This window comes from Anoplopoma fimbria, chromosome 6, assembly GCF_027596085.1.
Source record: "Anoplopoma fimbria isolate UVic2021 breed Golden Eagle Sablefish chromosome 6, Afim_UVic_2022, whole genome shotgun sequence".
Classification (NCBI taxonomy): Eukaryota; Metazoa; Chordata; class Actinopteri; order Perciformes; family Anoplopomatidae; genus Anoplopoma; species Anoplopoma fimbria.
In genome coordinates this window covers 13589563-13610602 of record NC_072454.1, presented here as the reverse complement: position 1 = coordinate 13610602, position 21040 = coordinate 13589563, and the positions used below count along the sequence as shown (strand labels likewise).

The 21040-nt window shown below is 41.2% G+C and overlaps 1 protein-coding gene across 1 annotated transcript; it reads right to left on the bottom strand.

The window, feature by feature from the left end:
* Positions 1–8561: 8561 nt before the first annotated feature.
* On the bottom strand, positions 8562–19744 carry golga7bb (golgin A7 family, member Bb). Its single transcript, XM_054600634.1, has 5 exons — positions 19675–19744; positions 14835–14960; positions 13869–14021; positions 9756–9857; positions 8562–8648 (listed from the first exon to the last, which is right to left on the bottom strand). Exons 1-5 carry the CDS (start codon positions 19684–19686, stop codon positions 8562–8564), a joined length of 480 nt encoding a protein of 159 aa, XP_054456609.1. The 5' UTR covers positions 19687–19744.
* Between the last annotated feature and the right edge of the window lie 1296 nt (positions 19745–21040).

Sequence of the window (21040 nt, the reverse complement as noted above, 5' to 3'; positions counted from 1 at the left end):
AACCATTTAAGACATGCCTAGAAGTTGAGGTACAAGTTTTTGGGATAGAGTGGAAGTATGTGACATAACAGAATAGACATTAATAAGAGCAAGGTAAACTTTTCACTCTGTGATTCTTAAACTGTGTAATGTACCTTATCAGTGTCACTGAATGATGCCCAACGACCTGCAGGACGGATGCTCTGTGTGCGTGTGTTTGTGTGCAAGTGTGTGTGTGCGTAATGGTTACTGCCACGGCAATGTTTGCATTCCAGAGGCTCCAGCTGGGTTTCTTTCTGCTGAAATGATCCGAAAGTGGAGATGTCCCTGTGTATAAAAAAAAAACCTGGAACACAATGCTCAATGTGTGCGTATCAGGAATGTTTGGACCAGTGTGTTTGTGTGTGTGTGTGTGTGTGTGTGTGTGTGTGTGTGTGTGTGTGTGTGTGTGTGTGTGTGTGTGTGTGTGTGTGTGTGTGTGTGTGTGTGCCTAGTCTGTTAGTATGTGAGCATGTGCTCCACGTGGAAAAATAACCCAAATGCCCCTTTTTTTTTTTCTTGTGAGCTTCAGACCACCAATTACAAAATGTCCCAAAAGCAGCAATTGCACAATGTACACACGCCACAAAGCGTTCACAGAAAATGACAGATGATCAGATATACATGTTAAGAAAAATACTTGTACTGAACGGAAATAACCAGAAATAAAGCAGCGGAAGAAGAGAAGAAAAAGCAGTATAAATGTGGATGTATACACTATAGTGGCCATTTATTTTAGCTGCAGCCAAAGAGTTTGTATGTTTACTTTCTCTTTAGTTCTGTGAAACGAGCTTGTCCCTGATGCAAACTATCGAGCAGGCTTCTCCGGGCTTTATGAGTGGAGTGGAGTGGTGCAGTGTGCAAACATACGTCTCCTGTCTCTTCAGGCCAGTACAGGCCTAATTCTGGTGATGCATTGGGGTTCGTTGTAGCCTCTGATCATATGAACCCTTCATCATCCCTTCCTATAATTGCCTGAGCCCATCTCAAGTCTTTTGATTTCAATTTGTTTGACAAATTTCATCTTGCCCCGGCACTAAAACAAATCAATGACATTACAGATTAAGCTACTTCAATAACCACTTGAGCATGAAAGACATCCCACACAACAGTTGGCTGGTAAGAAGTTGGCAGCTTATTGTAATTGCTGCTAATTTCAACCCGTTTCTCATCATGTCAAAGATAATTAAATAAGTGCATTATTAAATGCATTGCCATTTCCTTACCTTTAGGGTCCCAAGAGGCTAGAACAAATCTCAGTATGGAATGAGCAGAAGGCATACAGATTTTTAAAACTGATTTTTGTTGCTGGTTATCATTTCTATCCCTTATAAGAGCATTGTACTCAGGCAAGCTGCTGATACCTGGGAGCCTCGCCACACTGCTACAATGTTTCCCGATCGCAACAAATAACTTTTGTAGGCATAACTACAAAATAAGAAGTCTCCAATTCATCTGATTGACAAAGCCATGAACATGCAAACCCTGCACAAGCTGGGCTTGCATGTTCATGGCACCATTAATTTGCCTTCAGCAACAGATCTAAGAAGGGGCACACAATGACCTCTGTTCCACAATTAACAAGGTGATCAGAAGTGACATTTTAACTGGAACCACACATTCCCAGCCCTGGATGCTTAACATTGTGTTTTAATGTAGCCAATTTCTGGGCTGCACTGGGTAGGTCCAGTGGCAAACACAAGGCCTGTCAATCACACAGAGGTTGAATAAAATGAGCGGATATTCATGCCAAAGCCAATAGACAGGGCAGTGGTAAAATCAAGCGGAAAAAATGAGTTTAAAGCAGTCTCCAAACCTAGCTTAGCAAATAAATCAAGTGTGGTCAAAACATGAGAGACAAATCATCCATTTTCCACCATGTGTTACCTTTTTGTTTCTTAAAAGAGCAACTCAGCATTGTGGTTTTCCCGGAAGAATTTCAAAACAAAAGCTTACAATCCGACATCTATATATATGTTTAAAAGGTCTGTGTGAAGGAGGGGTTTGTGTACAGACTGTCTGTGTTTAAAAGGGAGCAGTAGCAATGAATCTTTCTGTTTGTTGCATAACAGTGGTGTTTAATGCACAATCATAACTCAAGGTGATCTTGAATTTGGGCAGATGTGGATAAATGTTTGGTGGGCCTGAGTGAGCGCAGTCAGAGTTCTGATGCCTCATGAGACTCTGCGGTAGAGTTAACAATTGACTCTATGTGACTGCATTCCTGTTGATTTGTTAGTTTTTGTTTAGGGCAGTGAACTAAATGCATATTTCTGTGTGATTCCACTCACAGATGAGTGTCAAGAGCAGAATATGGGAGCGAAACATCCTCCTCTAACGTCACCACAGGCCTGACTTCTCCTGAGGGCCTTCCTGTTTAATGCATTACATGCAAGCACACAATGGTAAACTTCAATATAATGACTGCTCTGTGTTTGCCAGGCACCGCTGCCAGTCAAAATATTTCTGGAACACAGAGGCAGCAGTGGGATACTGATTTCTCTGTCATTTGCAGGAATAAACAATTTAATCCATCAATACCAGAAAGTGACTTTTTTCCCTACTGGGCGTCCGTGACTCAGAATGAAAAGAAATTGTGGAAAAGGTAAAGCTGGCCACTTTTTTTCCTGTTTAGAGAACAAGGAATGAAAGAGCAGGGAGGGAGAAGAGGAAGTAAAACCGACAGAGAAAGTGTTGTGCAGCCAAAAAACGAGGAATTTTAAAATTTGGAAACTCAAAACAATTGCAGCAACAACATGTAGCAGACGGTGGGGGGAAAAAAAGATTTTGAGCAACAAAGGAGGTCTGTGTAGAGGGAGAGAGAAGCTTGTTAGCACGGGAGTGACCTTTCCCCACAGGTGTTGAGATGTTTCTTCACTCCTCTGCTGTCTTTGAGAAAATATCAGTTCACTCTCTCCACTCCTGTGATCAACACTAAGCCTCAATATCTGCCAGAATGTTATCGCTAATTTCTGGCCTTATGAGCAGGCTATGATGGATCTACTGTACACCTCTTATACACACACATGCTCACACACACACACACATGTACAAAGAGCAGTCTGGATGGTCGCCGTTGCAAAAAAATGTTCAATGAAATAAGTCGGTCTAACCTCAACCTACATTAAATAATTTGTTGGCCACTTGTGGCCAGTGACATTGACATGTCATTACCTTATAAAGTTGATAGGGCGGTAGTGCCCTTGCATTTACACATCTGGCAAACATGGAACGGCATTACCATTTTACTGAGGGTTGTACTACAAAGCAAGTTCAACATAGCTGGGCTTTATTTGCGTTGGCTGGCTCGATAAAAATCCTGAAACTCCAGCTCTAGAATTGCACATAGGGCTGACACTGTCCCACAATGAAGTATATATGGAAATCACTATTGTTTTGGGGCTAAATGAAACTGTAATAATTTTTATTGATTGAATATTATCTGTGATAAATATGAATAGACTAATCAATTTTCTAATCTGTGTCAGGACCAAGCAAAAAAACATGATCCAAAGTGGAAGCATGCTGTTGTTGTTCCTTCATCATACTTTAAGTGTATGGATGATATGCTGTGAATTTAAACTGTTAATATTAGCGTCAGCAAAAGGGGCCAAAAATAAATCATTTGACTTGGGGTGTACTTTATTCTTGCTCAGATTTTCTGCACCAACAACTGAACACATCCATGTTCCTGTGGTGATGCATACAGTTTGCACTACTGTAATTGCATGGCATTAATAAAACACGGCTCAACAAGTTTGCATAACGTATTCCCTCGGCTGAGAATCTATATTACTCATAGAGAATATCAATGGATCTATTTGGCTGCTAAATACTTTCTTCCTCCAATGAAAACATCTTTAAATTCTGGCAGCTAGATCCACATGCTATTTCCAAAGGAGTTGACTAGTGAAAGGGGGTTTTTATAAACAATTTAATTGGAAACTCTAAACCTCAACCTCCTCTGGAGCAAGTTAGGTGTGAAGTATACATTTTCATGGTGATCTAGTCGGGGTTAAAAGCCATTTTTGTGACGTGGAAAACTCTGTTTTTAAACTCAACATACGCAACTGAGTCCTGAATCTTGCCTCATAGTAAACCCCTCTGGTGTATTTAAGACAACGATCATTCTCTTTTAGCTCTATTTTGGTCTCCACCAATTCTTGAAGGAAATATGTGGCTCTCAAGCTAAATGCTCTACTACTTTCACCAGCTGTAGCAGTGTCTGTCTGCTGTTTGTTGCTGAGCAGTTAGTAAGGTTTTTCCACTGTTAGGCAACACGGAGGAAGATATGTGGGGTGCGGGCCAAAATAAATATAAGAAATCATACTCCTTATCCAAAACATATTATCTGAAAACACAGAATTAGTGATGTGTTTATAAGTGCATCACTAATGTTGGCAGTGGTAAAGGTCGGGCTATCTTTTATATTCTATATTTATTGCTGGTAGCTAAATCAATAATAAAACCACTTTAGTTTATTTATCTTAGGCATTTATAATCAGAATCTGTAAACAAATGTTGTCAAATAAGTGTCCAAAATGTTGTGGATTAGAAGTAGAGAGTGGCAACAAATGGACACACTCAAGTAAAGTATAATAACCTCAGAATTGAGGCCCAAGAGATACCTTCCAGTCCGACCACTAGGATCCCGAGGTGTGTGAGAGAGAGAGAGCCGTTGCATTACCTCACATGAACTTGGAGCAGGAGACAGCATTGAGTTTCTAAACACCATGAGATGAACGTTGTTAGATACCAACAGCCACCTGCAGTCACAGTAATTCTCTTTCCAACAACTTCATCAAACTTTATTCGTCTCTTGGAGGCAGGTGAAACTCCTCTCCACAGGCTCTGAATAATAATCAGCTTTGAGAAAAAAAAAATACATATAACCATTTCAATAATATGTAAATTATCCGATGTAAACACATAAATAGCATCAAGATAAGATGTAAATTCCTCTCTCTTAGCAGCACAACTGAGGGACTTTGTTGATCGGATTTCACTTCTGTCGTTTTGTTTACACACACATCATGCAGCATTAAACATCAATGCAGTTCTTGTTTCCCCGAGGACTTGAAGCAACTCAAAGACGCTGGTACCAAGACTCTACACTTCATCTTTTACGTTTTTAGGAAGACATCATATTGCACTATGAATGATCTCTCACTTGTAACAGCATAACATAGATACAGTAGTGATGACTCCACGCGTCTGAACGAACCTGCTGAAGTCTCTCAAATACAGTACAAGATAAATATATGAAAGGTGGGAATTTACATACAGGAATGGACTATACATCATCACTTGGTCCACAAGTTTTATATCTCCGCCTCCCCTCTAAACCTGTTGGCACAGAGGTTATCTTAATAGTCAGCATGATGGAGGCTCAAGGACCCATCGTTTAATCATCTCTGTGATAATATACATTTATCTCAATGCACATCTTTCTTACGAGAATACATTTAATATCTTAATCTTCACTCCCTTGGTTGTCTTCATTAATCAAAGTTGTTCTTGAAAGAACTAGCTACATATCGCCTGATAAGATGGCACACAGTGCTTCTTTTTCACCTTGGCCTTAAAGGATAGGTACAGATTTTTTTGGAGTTCATCTACATTAAATACACTACTCACACACCCATATATTCATTTAAAGAGCCGCTGTACAAGTTATTTGTTGCTATAAACATTCCTCCTGTAATTGTACATGCTCTTTCAATGCATATATGGCTGCAGTTCAGATCAACAGTGCCAACCCATATGTGACCGTATCCCTTAAAACCTTAGAATTTGGCACATTTCAGACTTTCTCCCTGAGCATCATCGTTATCATTACTATCAATATCATAAGCTACATAATCACCGATATTTAGGACAAAACTAAACGTTATCTTCATTTTACAGAAGATACAGAGCAGCTCACAGCTGTACAGACGATACGCTTTAGCTGCTCTGTCACATGATGCCCAAGTTAGAGAGAATATCAAAACATTAAAAATGTATTTAGGGAATAATACTGGGCAACAGTGATGATTTGGAATTAAATAGCGTTATGGCATTTCCATCCTTTACTTTACACTTCACAAACTTACCATGGGTAATCATTGACAAGCCTGTACAGTACAATTCTTCACCTGTACACACTCGTTTTTCTTTTTCTTTATACATTGTCCAATGAGCTCCCTCTCCGCTAATTGGCAGTGTTGAATCATTTTGTAATTGGTCAGTCCATCAGCTCCAGGTTGGGTATCCATTTCCACCGGGATGAAACATGAAGGCATCAAAAAGAACAGGAGGCTGAACACAAGCACAACTGAACTCAACTGCTGTGGTCTGTGTAGGTTCATCTCAATCATCCAGGAAGTAAAACTTCTAGTTAAAATTAAACTATGGCTGGTTGCAAGGCAGGGGCTCTGCTGAGCGTTTTGCGCAAAGCTAGCTGTGGCTAAGAAGAGACAAAGGGCTACACTCCCAGAGTTGATTTAGAGATGATGTTATGACGAATTGGAAGAAAACAAAAAACAAAACTTAAATTGGAAAAATAAAGAAGGAGACAGAAACTGTGGGAACAAAAACAAAATTAGAGAGAAAACAGGGCTTTAGCTTTTTCTGTTCTTGTTTTTGGTTAGACGTTGTTTGTGTGTGTGTTTGTGTCTGCTGTCGACTGGCTTCAACATTTTTGCAAGATATCGTTCATCTTTTGTGTCCTCATCCTCCACACACACAGAAGCCAGACAGGATGCACTATCTCCCACAAAGAAAGACAGAATGTATGCTCCTCAGGCTGAAATGAGTTCACTGAGGATATCGTACTAGAAAGGAACCTGCAAGGCAGTGCGGAAGTGTGAATAAGTAGTTTTTGATGACTATAAGGTTTTGCTCAGGAGCTAGAAATGATTTTAATCTACCATCTTTGTCTTTACATTCAGCATTTTTAGTGAATTTACTTTCAGACATTCAGGACTATCAGTCTGAACCTGGTGGGAGCTACAACTGTGTTTAACTGACAAAATGACATTAAAACTCACCCCTAAATATCTGATGATTCAAAACTGACAAATGACAGATGGCATCAATGAACTGAGAGACTTTGATGATAGAGATATATCCATCCATATCAAATCTTTATATGTAACATCTCCCTGCACATCTCAATGCTGTTGTGCGCATGTCAAATCAATAAATTGTGTTCATGTCTATTTTTGATTGAGGTATTGATCTCTGAGCGTGCTGATTTTCCTACACACACCAGTCATCAACAGTTATACTGGTAATATTCATTAAACAGCTGAAGAGTTAACAGCCCACACTATTTCCCCCGAACAGAATGTGTCAGTGTGTTCGGTTCTCACTTGGCACACTGATCCTTGCTTTTTGAACTCTCCTTACTGATGAGCAAACTTTCATCTCACACTAGGTAAGACAGGGACTGATGGCACAAACACTTGTACACAACACACCGGACCGGATACATGTACATACTACAAGGATAACCAGCACAGGATTACAGTGCCTGGGTTTTCTTGCATTCCCAGAGAATTTTGTCTGACTAAGGTCGACTCCAACTCCACGTCTGCCATAATCTGTGTGCAGGAACGCATGGCCACATGAGTACCTGGGCACGGTTCTGTACGTACAGTGTGTGAGTCTGTGAGTGTGTTTGTGTGTGTGTGTGTGTGTGTGTTGTGTGTGTGTGTGTGTGTGTGTGTGTGTGTGTGTGTGTGTGTGTGTAGGAGTGTGACCTACAGCTGTGATGTGGATCACTAGTATCCACTGCTGTGACTGAGAAGGATTAATCATCCAAGGGTGCTCTCTGTTAGCTGTTTGATATTGAAGCCAAATGCATGTGAACGGAGCATAGAACTGAGCGGTCCCACAGCAGGCCCAATTTGCCAGCATTCAAAGCGGCTTGACCCCAACCACCTGACATGAATGCAATCACTCAGCAAGAACGGAGAACATTGTGGCTCCCAGGAGGCTGGTAGTTTCCCTCCTTCCAGAATTCAGAGCTGCTGCACAGACCTAAGACTACCCTGCCAATGAGTCATCAGATAGACATGGTGACAGTGATCGCCCTGGAAACAATCAAGCGTAAATATCCAATCTAATCAAAGGTAAGCCTGCTGAATCAGCAATACAATAGAGATGTTGTGACTCATGGAAACAACAGATGTAATAAAAATGAGAGAAATGGTGAAATGAAAAATTGGAACAGAAGAAATTGTGATTATTTTGGCTTGGATAGCTGTTGGAGAGTGAAATATATTCCCCCCACCGACACTTGTAGATGTGTCTGCTGTCTATGTGTGCGTTCTGTTGTTTATTCTGTTATCCAGTGTGTTTGTGTAAGCCAGCTCCTGTTCTCGAGGTGGTACGTAGTAAGGCCCAGCAGGGAGAGTGTGAATGCTGTGGATCACCTCCTCTTCTTTTGCACTCCACTTGTCTTAGAACCTGGTGCTCTCATGTTTCAGCATGCGGATGTTGGTAAGCGTCCCGCTGCCCCTGTGGTGGTACCCGTAAGCCTGGCGCTGCCCCTCCAGTCACCGAGCGCTGCCGCCCGTCGATGACATGCTGCTGCTGGGACTGGAGCTGCCTGAGCCTCGGTCTTCAAACACACTGATCTCTAGCTGAGGACACGTAGAATGTCAAGGATCATTATGACAGAGACATTATTAAAATACAGGGTTAAGAAAGTGCTGGCAGATACAACTCCACAATCCCTGACGACAGTCCTGGATCCTGTCATATTCAAACCCATGGCTCACTTACAAGTTGAAAACTAGAGCTACGAGTTTCTGAACTGCTCACACTTCATTTTTCATCCCAGAGTGTTGTCATGTTAATCTGAGGGTGTGCAGCCCAAACAATTGATCTCAGATGAGATGTACTCATGAGATTTTCCTTCTTGGAGAGATCAGTTACTGGCGTGAATGAGCAAAATCAAACAAAAACACACTGTGTCTGCTGCTTCTTCTTTCCTCCATCTGCATCACAGGTTTCCTGTTGCTCTCATTGGATACTGCTCATCCGCTGTCTCAGACTTGTCTCCAAGGTATTCTGAATACAATTGCATGTTGTTTTTACTTGAAAAGGATTGTAAAATGTGGAACAGCTCATGACAAGGGAACCATATCTTAATAGAACTCTTCTTTGGGAGAATAAGGTTTATGACGAGCTTTCACAAACAGAGACCATATTGTGTAGGGTTGTATTGACTAATACGTGTTAGTAATAGGTTGGCTCTGTGACTTGGAGCTTGTTCTTTGCACCAGATCACCTTATTTTGGAATGAGAAAAAACAGAACAAGATGGCCTGAGCAAACAAAGCACAACGTCACAAGAGCAAACTCAACTTCATCTGCTGACATATTACATCACCCTGTTTCTCTTTCACCTTTTTCTTATCAAAGGACATTTGAAGGAGCATGCATGTCTTCTTCCAGCATTGTCCTGCTTCAGAATTCCTCCTGGGAGCGACAGATGGACAATGAACAACTCCTCTGCAGCAGCTGGAGTTTAAGTGACTTATTCAAGGGTACCTTTAGTGTAATTGATGAGGAAGTGGTTGTATTTCTCATTCATGTATCCTAGCTGTATTTCTCATTCATGTATCCTAGCTGTTCCATTGATTCTAACTAGTGACTAGTAAGCCTCTCAGTCTTTTATATGCCTTACTGCCCTATATGCTTTATCTATTTAGTAAACAATTAAAGCATCAGATTAGAGAAGGATACAACCCTCATTCCTCTCTCTACGGGGTCTGTGAGCAGCAGACCTCTAGGAGCGTAGATCTTCTCATTCTGCTCCTGGATGTACCCTGATATCTTTTTCAGCACCTGGAGTAAAACAGGGGGTGCAGAAAGGGGTTAGAAAAGACAGAAGTACATTTGGAGATATTCTGGATTAGATAAGAACCTTTGGATGCATAATGAAAACCTAAAAACACAAGCAGAACATGTGATTTGGCAGAAAATAATCTGAGAAGACATTCCAACTGGGGATCCATTACCTTCATATTGCTTTACAAAGTTCACTCTGTGTTCCATGTGATAACCATGATCCTAAAAGAGGCTAAACGATATCAGGGCTGCATCAACTTTAACCTCCTCTTGTGTTGTCTTTGGTGGAAAAAATGAAAAATGGAAGAAATGAGTTTGCGATTCTTCTGTGCATAGTGAGCAAACGGAATTTGATACTGACTCTCCTAAATCATCGACCGTCTCTATTTTTCCTGAACATTATAATCTAAACTCAAAGTAATTCCATTATGCTCTAAGTACGGCATTTATTTTTATACATAGTTCAAATCCACTCATGTAAAGCAAGGCTGTATGAATTGAATTACTAAAATTGACTAGCATGAGCTTTTCTCTTTCTGAAGTTTTCCATCTGGAAGCTTTAGTTCCTAATTCAAAAGATGGCTCTCTCAGGCTAAATGTCATGCCTTGGTTAACTTTCGGGGCAATTTGGAAACAATCTTAAATGTGAGGTGGACAGTATATTTGGATTGCATTGGCACTCACCGGATTTATTTCTCCGTTTTGCAAGTGAGTATTGCATTAAATGTGCTAAAACCCACAAAGCGGCAGTGGAGTGAAGCTGAGCACTGAGTTCAGGCAATACCTTTGCACACAAACTCAAACAAGCATGCCAGTATACATTCTCCCACGCATTTCAACTGAACTCCGGTTTGCCCTGAAAACTAGTAGAGTGTTCCAGCACTGTGATGTCGTCCCATGGCGCTGCTGATAGCAACCAAATGGCCGCTGACTGATGCCCTGTGAGGCTAAATGGACAGATATTAGCTAAAGTGTCATTTGAGCAGCTTATTCAGCCTCAGCTATGCCTCTGTGGACACCAACAATGCTGATGTGCCATGCCTCTTCTACACTCTGCCTAACCATGTCAATCAGCTAAACCTCGCTTCACTGGGCCTCATGTACACGGAGAGAGCTGTCACCACTCCTAAAGAGGAGGTGCACTCTTTAGTCTGTCTTTACTAAAACAACACACATTTGTATCACTTGAAAAATTAAAAAATCACAGCATTACATGCTGTATATTCTACTGTATATTAAAAGTGGGGGAAAATAACTGTTTTTTTAAAAGTTGGTCTTATTTTTGTAGCTTTAGTATTTTTGTTTCTAGTCACCACGTTAATTGTTGAGATAGCGAAGCATGGCGAGTCCAGTTGAGCTAGAATTAAAGCAAACATTCAGCCATAGAGGCACCTGAAAGTCTGGCTCACTTTTTCTTTTTTAACCTGAATTATTGTCTGACAAATTGTGCCAGACTTCTTTTTAGCAATTCATTGTTCAAACTACAAAATTAGGATCCAAGTTACAAGCTACAATTATCCTTTCAAGTTTGCTGTAATGAGATGTAACACTTTTATGTGATTTATTGAACATGACAGATTCACTTCCCCTTTTGTAAGTTAACTAAAGGTCAGTGCAGCACTCAGCCTCGAGAGATTAAAACAATAGAAACTGAGCAACACACTGAGCAGCGCTCCTCTGGGATGTCAAAGGCCTCCTACAGCTGCCGGCACAGCTGCTAATATAGTGACCCCTGCTAGGGGAGACTAAACCGCAGACGAATACTTCTTTCTGTCTCCCACTGGAAGAAGAAAATGTCTGGATACTGTTACAATCTGAGAGGAAACAAGACATGCAATTCCTCAGTGAAAACCCATAAGGAGCCATCAAAGGGCAGTGGTTTGCTCCATTGAGCTGCTTTAAATAAGTCAGATCTATGTCAAGTGCGCCTAAGCAGAAAGCAATCAATATCCGTCTTGGAACAATGACTGTATCTCCACAAACACAATACAAACTGCCTTTTGTTATGAACTCCATCAAAGAGAAGAATAAGAGACACAGAGGCATAACTAATGGGGTTATCGTGGTCCAGGGAAAAGGCCAATCCTTTCACTGCGAGCCAGCTCTCAGGGCAGCTCAATCCTCTTCAGCGCAACACTATGACAGTCAAGTGTACAAGCTGTGCCGCTGTTGTAGTGGCATGTCTGTGACAGCCCTTCGGGGAAAAGCTTTGTGACTGTGTATATGTCGCCTAAGAAGCAAAGGTGTCACAGTCTGTTTCAAACACATGCCAACGAGTGTTTATTCCTCTGCTGGAATGAAAGTTGTTTATGTCACCGAGTGCAATATAAAGGGAGTTATGTGTGTTTCAGTGAGTCGCATATGTGCAGGCAAATTCTTGTGAATAGTAGAAAGCAAACACAATATGTGAGGGAAGTTTTATGCTTGTGCGCACGTGTATCTGTTCTGACTTGCTGGGCGCAATCAGTGTCCTTTGAGAGGCTGAGATGTAAGCATTGGGAGCTCCAGTGAATCTGCACACTGATCTAGGCTTACTGGTGTGTGGCCTCTTTATCAGTACGCACACACGTACGCACACAAACAGCATCAACTTGGGTGGGTACATTTGATCATCGTCAGTCATCATTCAGCCAAGATGACCAAGTAAATAAACAACTCTCCTGTGGGGTTGATAGCATCTGAGCGACTCGATGGAGCGTCACCCAGCTGACGGGGAGATGAAAGGAGCTTCAGACCGGGTCGTTTGTGCACGGCTTTTATATAGCAGTCCTTTTGTGCTTCTCGGTCAAGCTCCCTGGCAGTACCCCTGTGCTGCTTTGATAAAAAGAAAGTGCTTACAAAACGCAACAAAACTAAGGAGATGAATGTTGTGGGTGACAGAGATCAGAAACACAGAGGCATGCTGGGACTTCACGCCACACTAGTTTCATCTTAAAACTCTGAAAGGTGCCCACACAGCAACAAGAGGATTAATCAAACTCACTGTATGTGGTTGCGGTGTGCATGCTCTTGTTCCATCTCAGGCAGTGACAAGCTGCCACACGGAGGTTTAATCACCTGCCCCTTTCTTAAGCTGGACACCTTGGTTTTGCAGAATCTATGCTACAGCTTGCGTGCTATGCCTTGCCCACCGCCACGCAGCTGTGGGCTTAAGAACTGATTGTAAAAGCTAGTGGACGGACAGCTGAGGCGAACATTGTGCAAGAGAGAATCAGATTACATCTTTTGTTTTTTGGCTCTGCTCCTAGTGTCAGTGGGAGTAAATAACAATGTGTTCTGAACTCAGAGAGCCATAGTGCACTAGAACACACAATTGAAGGCTTGTGTGTCGGAGAGAAATGGACAGTAAATAAGTCTTGAGAATGGGCAGTGGAGTTTATAATAACCAGCTGTACAGTTCATGAAATGTGGTTGAGCTGAAATATTCCTACAACGATGCACGCAAAGAGGATCCAGATCCATTCAAAAAAAAAAGAATTCAATGTTTAAATATCTGTCATGGCAGCACAGTGGGCCCACTTGGGCCTTTCTGTGTGGAGTTAGCATGTTCCCCCAGGGCCTGTGTAGGTTCCGGTTTTCCCTCACATGCAGGACATTTGCAGGATACGGAAGGATTGGTAAATTGTGCCTGTGGGTGTGAATGCTTGTTTGTTTATATTTAGTAGTTGTGTGAAAGAGTGGGGACATGTCCAGGGTCTTAACTGCCTCGTGCCCAATACGAGCTAAGATAGACTCTATAGCCCCCTGCAACCCTCAACAAGATATGCAGGTCAGAAAAAGGATAATTGGATATTTATCTCTTTTCTAAACATCGCAAACATTGTTTTTTTCCCATTAAGGCTTCATCAGGCTTGCTCTGCGATCCATAATGTGGCAAAGTTGTCTTAACAGACTGCATAATGAGACTGTGGGCTCTGAAATAATGGCTATGTTTTCTATAGAATTATCTATCAAAAAGAAGAAAACACTGAGTAACAATACCAAAAAAAAACCCCACTTGTTTTTTACCTTCTCATAGCGTGTCTCCAAGCAGAGGAAGACGATATAAGCTGTTGCACAAGCCAGACATCCTTCCAGGTACGACTGACCTCCAATTTTTTCAGCCTCCACATAGTAAGAGTTCAGCGTCTTCACTGTCTCCTCGAGCAAGGTACGCTCAATCTACTTACAAACACAAACAAAGATCCAGGTAGAGATATGGACGCATGCACACACCATAAGGACCGCAAGAGTGAAAAGTGTTCTGTCATATCTGTGGGAGCAAGCTGTTCAGCTATAAAACAGCCTGCCAAACATACCAGCTGCATTCTGCCGAACCCAAAGTACTCCTACTTTGTCAAACCATTTATTAACACACCTCACTTCAAGACTAAGAAGAAACTTCAGGCTAAAATGGAAAATTACTCTTGTGTGACAGCAATGGGTAGTGGTTTGAGCTTCTGACAGAAAACCTTTTTATTTAAATTGTGTATTAATGGTCCTCTGTGTTCATGTTTCTCTCTGGCTCTGTGTGTATGGCCTGCCTGCTTCCGATGCTAATTGCTCGATACATCTACCATGATTCCCCTGCATAACATGATTTGCAGATGCTAATACAGCAGAGTAAGAGTGGAAATAAACATATTGGGGCTTTTTAGCTTCAGCTTCTGAGCACACACACAGAAGACTTTTTAATAAAGTTGTGATTATTACTTATTTCTTTTGAGATAGACTGCAGGATATAAGAGGTCATGCCTCAAAAGTTTATATCCACTTGTGGATGGAGAGGAAAGACTGCAATTACCTACAACTTAATGCACAAGTCAATATCCATCATTCACATGTGTTCTGTCATCCAGGGTGCACCATTGTAATAATCGTATTACGCTATATTGAGCCATCACTCTTCCTGAGACTGTTGTTTCAGGTCAGTTGGGATTTTGTCAACATTTGCCTGGATGTGTATATGTGAGTGTGTGTCTGTATTGTGCTCACCCTGTTGTCGAGCTCTGAAGGGAACTTGTTCTGGAAGCGGCAGATGGTTCCTTCGCTGTAGTCTCTCTGTACGAACACCTTTGTGACCAGAGATGCACTTTGCCTCAGCTCCTGAAGATTATGAAACTGAGCAGTGACACAAAAGAGGAAAAAAAACATGTTAAACATGTGGTCAAATATACATTCATATTCATAAATTCACAGAGTAGTAGGTCTCTTTGATTTAGTGTTTCCTGGATCCAGTGCTATACTGAGGTTCACACCAGATACAGAGAATCAAAAATGTCCATACGGAAAACTCCGGTCTGACCCAAAACCCTTTTCACTTTAAGTTATCAAATATTACCTGAGTTGTATTTTTAACTGACAACAACAGCACAGACGTAGTTAGCACTCTCACTGCATCCCTCCAGCATCAATAAGCCCAGTTGCAGTAATAATGAACACTTTAAAAGACATCCCTTTACAGCACTTTTGTTTTGGTGAGTGGTGTGGTTTACACCCAAACACTTATTCCCCTCAGGAGAATACAGCAGCACGCAAGTGGGCCAGAGTAACTTGCCCCCTGCTGTTCTAAATTACTCCCCTCAAGAGGATGGCAATTAGAGATACAGTAGGAATGTAGAGGGAGGGAGAGAGGGATGAACAACAAGAGCGGGGGAGAAAATAAGAGTGAGAAACAGAAAGAGAGGCACTTTATCATTTGAGAGCCTTTGATGATTAAATAAAAACGACATCATTCTCGTGTTAAACCTTATTATATTCACTAAACTTAATTCTATGGATAGTTTGGATAGCTTATGCAGTGGTGTTATAACTGAAAGCAAGCAGAGTCTCTGCATGTATGAGCCCGAGAGAGTCATTCCCAAGTAAGAAGGCATCGTACAGTGCCAGCCTTTCATCTCTATACAGGGCATATCACTCACAACCAAGAATAGCATCCAAGCTGCTATTTTTGTCAGCCAAAAGCCAAAATCACCTCACAGACACTAGATCTGTCTGCCTGCCAGAGTTTTTAAATATCCTTCTTTTTGAATTCTCCATCTCTCTGACACTCTCCCTCCCCCCTCTTCCCCGGCTATCTTCGGGCCATCATGATGAACAACAAGTCACTCTATTAATAGAAGCAATTATCAGCACACGATTGAGAAACATTTATCCGAGTTAGAATCAGTTGGCCGAGAGTGAGATTCATTCAGATAATGAAGGTCCTTTGTTCGTCACTGTGAGAATGTGTGTAGGTGAGTGTATGTAAGTGTGTAAACATTATATACATGGAAGAATGTGTGTAAGCAATATCACAGGGAACAATATTCTTTTAAAAGTAGAGGTCCTGTATTCAAATATTACTTGAGTAGGTTAAACTAATTTACTTCTAACAGATGTTTTTTTATTTACATGCATTCAAGTTGATTAAAAAAAATGAAAAGTTGGGAAAATTGAGGAGAGTAAAGAGAGACAGAAAGGAAGACGGAAAAAGGAAAAGTAGGATGGAAAGAAAGGAGATTACAAGCATTGTAAGAAAGACATAGGGATAAATGGAAGTAACCAATAAAGGAAAGAGGTAATAATTAAGAAGGATAAGGACAAAAAAAGGACAGTCAAAGGTACAGGAAAGGTAGGAAGGAAAGAAAAATGGAAAAAAGTAATGGAAGACAGAGATATTGAAAAAGAACAACAAGAAGAAAGGAAAGAAAGAAAGAAAAAAGACTGGATGACGGCCTTTTAGTTGCTAGGAGTCAAGTTCAGAGGCATCGGAGTGTCACATGCACTGCGTTCAGGCCAGTGGGACATCCCTGTGTGTTTTGGCTTGTTGTTGACCCACTGGCCTCTGTCTTACATCTCTGTGCTACATGTAGCTCACAGCTGAGCAAAGCAAGCAGGAGTCATGTGTCTCTGTGGCAGCCAAACACTGAGTCCAGTAATTTGTCCAACACGCCGTCTCTGAGGACATCCACTCCCCTCATTTCAGTGAACTTGGAAACGTTTGGTCTAAAGTTTAAACTGATTGATCGTATGGGGACGTTGTGGTTCAAAACTGATACATCTTCCAGACTGAGCTTGTACCCTCTTATAAGTTACTTACAACTTCCAAAGTGCTCCAACAGTTATTCTGCTTCATAAAATAATTCTTCTGTCACGTGGTGCTGATGTTACTGGCAGAGCGGTTTTGTATGTGTCCATTTTAGCCTTTAAGATAAATGTTCTCTGTTGGCTGAGCGCTGATGTTTACTTTCCTGCGTGGGTGATCGGAGTTCAAATCCAGTCTATAACTGTGTCTTGTTATAGCACACAAGCAGACAGCAATGTTAAAATGCCATACTGATCACACAGGGCGCTATTAAGAAGCTCTGCATCATGTGGCACTGTCTGACTTCTGCATCCTCCCACACACGCTTTACTTGTTGTTGCACATTGATAGAACACAGTAAAAATGAGTTAAAGAGGGAGGACTTATCACCAGTTAAGAAAAGTACAAACAATTATTAATTTCATGTTTTTGGCTTGGAAATAGTCACTGTCTGACCAGACAAATAAAATGTTTGGAGCTAAACTACCCAAGTCAATTCAAACCAGAAGAACAAGATGACACATGATGCATCAATGACCTCTCATGACCACAATGGAAATAAAAAAACATTTTTAACATATTTTCTTTCTCATTCCTACTCTGATATCCTCCCCCTTTGTATTTCCTCCAGGTTGGATCAGTGGGTTTGTGTTTCTCTTATTGCCATGACATGTTTCTCTAGTAGTCACTACGACTAAGGGTGAGTGCTGCCAGTGGGCAGACGGTGCAAAGGGCCCACTCACAATTACAGCATGCACAGAAAATGCAGTTTCAAAAACCCTTCAGCATTTTTCTTACTTTCAGTCCTCTCATTTCTTCATAACTGGTTTTCTGCCATTGGGAGTAGCATTTTTTATGTTTGCTGCCAAGCTGGACTAGCCAGAAGTCTATAAATCATTTAAGTTTAGACAGTGTTGACAAAACAGTCAAATTTCCATGACATATAGGTGGAAGATCAGTGTGTGTGAGGCCAAAGCTGGAGGAGGAAATCTCTTTTGGATAAAGGTGGAGCATCGCTCCAGCAAAGAGCTGAGCCTGTTCCAGTCCCTGAGATGATCACTGTGCTTTGACACATTATTCGTCAACAGTGTAACACTGGAGCCAGGGCTAGCCTACAGACTGAGAGGGGGATCTGGCAGTAGTGGACTTAATGGATCCAGAGAATGTCCATGCAGCACAAACAGTCTGCAGTATGAGCTGAGTGTTACTCAGTCACTTAGCGTATTCATTTGCTGACTTTGCATATAATAAATGTCATGGTTATAGTTTATAATATGAGACAGAGAGAGAGAGAGAGAGAGAGAGAGAGGGAGAGAGAGAGAAGCAGGTGGATAAATCAAGGGTAGGAAGTAAACTGTGCTGCTCATCTTAAACTCCAATCACTGACTGTTACAAACTGCAGCAGCCTCTTTACATTTAATATGCCATAGATAATTGATGGGCCATGGACATAAAACCTGTCCTGGCTGCACACACATGGAACTTTGTGCATGCGCACTGTGTGTTGTCTATGTGTGATTGATGGAGCTTGGACAGGGATACTGGCACGCCACCAAAGGAGATCAGGGCCACACTGCTGATGTCTTGCAGGCTCAGAAAAAAAAAAAAAAAAAAAACACACATCATGAATCACGCCGAGCTTACTGTCCACTGCACCCTTACCTGCTGCAGCATTAAGGTTGAACTGCAACTCCCCCCCCTTTATAATTTGGATGCTTTCAGGTGTATCCAAATACATACGAACACACAAACTTACACTCATGCATGCACATATTGCACAAGTGTAAGCTTGCTCCAACTTGTAAAGAGTAATGGCTGTCTCCTCTAGTGAGATTAAAATTATGATAACTAAGGCAGCTATGCTCAGCATTATGTTGACATCACCAAGGACAGAAAGGGGGGGGAGGAAGACGTGCTGGCCTGAGAGCTTCCAGGCATTACTCAGGCTAAAAATACACCAGCAAACACTCTTGGTGCTGTTTGGAGTAAGTAGTTGTACTATTGAACACTGCCTAAACATTACCATTCCAGTCAGGGACTTCTCCTGGTGCTTCTTATGCTTACTGCTGTAAATTGCAAATCATGTTGATGCATTTAATGCAGAGTTGATTCACTATGTGGATCATTTAAAATGCAAGGACAAATCATTGTCAAGCTAATTTAAAAGTATGACTGAGGGAAAGACCGAGGGAGAGGCTGTCCCTGTCCATGGTGCTGACTGCTCCTCCATCATCATCATCATCATCATCACCATCACTCTCATCAGGCTCCTGGGCTTTGAGTCTTTACTGGATATTCTCTACCTTAATGACATTGTTTTTTTTGTTTTCTTACTACAAAATGCATTAAAAAAAAACCACTATGTATGGTACAAAAGAAAAAGAAAAATAATAATGATAACTGCCTGTAATTACAGAGCTCTTAAAGTGAGATGAAAGTATTTTAAATTGAAGCTCCTGGATGGAAAATATGAAGATAACGTGACAGCACTTTCTGCTATTCCACTTCAAATTCACAACATGCCAGCAGGTCCAGTCGGCTGATTTGATTTGATTAAACTAAGATTCAACCATTCACCGCAATACAAATACAGACATTTGGAGGCAAAACAATCAAGACATTCAGTTTACGAGACTGCGTTTCTTATCCTGCATTTAGAAAAGAGAAAAAAGAAAAAAGAATTAACGGAGGTACGGATTCATTTCTCGCATTGGTTCATACATTTTCTAAAAAAGAAAAAAAAGGCAGCGGAAGAGCTGGATTCCATACCTCTGTCGCCATACTGCAGTCAGAGGGTGCAGGATCGGTCCCGTGCTGGAAACGACAACCGTTTGCTCGTGCTGTTCGGGACAACGCGACTGTCGGGCTTTGGCAGGCGGACTGGAGGCACGAGGGTGCGTGCATGCGCGTGACTGAGCGCGCACCCTGCAAGTGTTATCTTGGGATGGGGAAGGGGGGGGTATATGCTAATTACATATGAATTTGTATTAATGCACAAACCGAAAATAATTTGCTCTCAGATTCAGTCCTCCAGGCTTTCAAAAGGCAAATTTGTGATTTTTCCCAAATGTTCACGTCTTATTTAGCTTAGTGTTTCTTTTTGGGGGCTATCAATAATTTCATAGACTATCAATAATTCAAATAAAGTGCCTTGGTTTCCATTTCTATTTGTGACCAGTCCAAGCACAACAACAACAACACCAACTAACATTTAATCACTCAACGGCAAGAGATGAATGAAACCTCCTTTAATGTTGAGCTTTATTAGTACTATCTTTGAGTAGAACCAACCAAAGCTCTCTTTTGCTCCATAAGGAGAATACAGAAGTGCTATACTAATACCCATGAGATAAAGAATATATTAGATTATTATTAAGTCACCATAGAGTGACAATGTGAGTAGCAGGGAAATATTACAGAGATTTTTCTTAAGCATAAATCACTTGTTACAGCCTGCATGCAAATTATTTGGTCAATGCTGTGCAGCCATCTATAGTTTACTGCAGCAAGTAGCCTTTTGTTGTGGTGCAAATGGTCATGCTGCGGTGACTCATCCTGTAGCCCATATGTTTAATGCACCATTAGAAAGTGCTCTTATTAAACATTCATCATCCCTTTCAGGAATAGAACATTTTTGTTCAGGAGTCGTTCAAGGTCTTATTTGGTTTAAATGTTTTACAAGGTTGACCTAAAATTCACAAATATGATTTTAGAAGTGTGGCAGCCAAGATAAAAGTTCACGTTGTTGTGCTCTTGACGATCCCAAGGACAGTAAAATGTTTTTATTAGATAAAAAAAGACTTGGGAGAATGATGGCGAGTGAAATCACTTTGATGAGGCATTTTTGGGGTAAAACTCGTCTTTTCTTCTACTTGTTTGACATCATGAGTCATGACATGTGCTCAAATTAGCCACTTTCTCTATCACTACAATACATATTCCCTGAGGTATGCTTAGATCACATTTCTGGCAGAGACGCTCAGATGCACACACAAATATATCCACAAAGACACGGAAGCATCCAAGTCTTATGAATGGAAACATAATCCAAAGTAGGATGGAAGGGCTATAACAAAATGAGAATTATGCAGAACTAATATTATTTGCCAGAATCCTGCGGCTTACTCCAGATTGC

Coding starts and splice junctions, on each gene's coding strand:
- golga7bb (XM_054600634.1), bottom strand. Junction 14,022..14,834: donor CTTCAGAGCTCGACAACAGG/GTGAGCACAATA, acceptor GTTTGTAAGTAG/ATTGAGCGTACCTTGCTCGA. Junction 8,649..9,755: donor TAGAGAGAGGAATGAGGGTT/GTATCCTTCTCT, acceptor ACGTGTCCTCAG/CTAGAGATCAGTGTGTTTGA.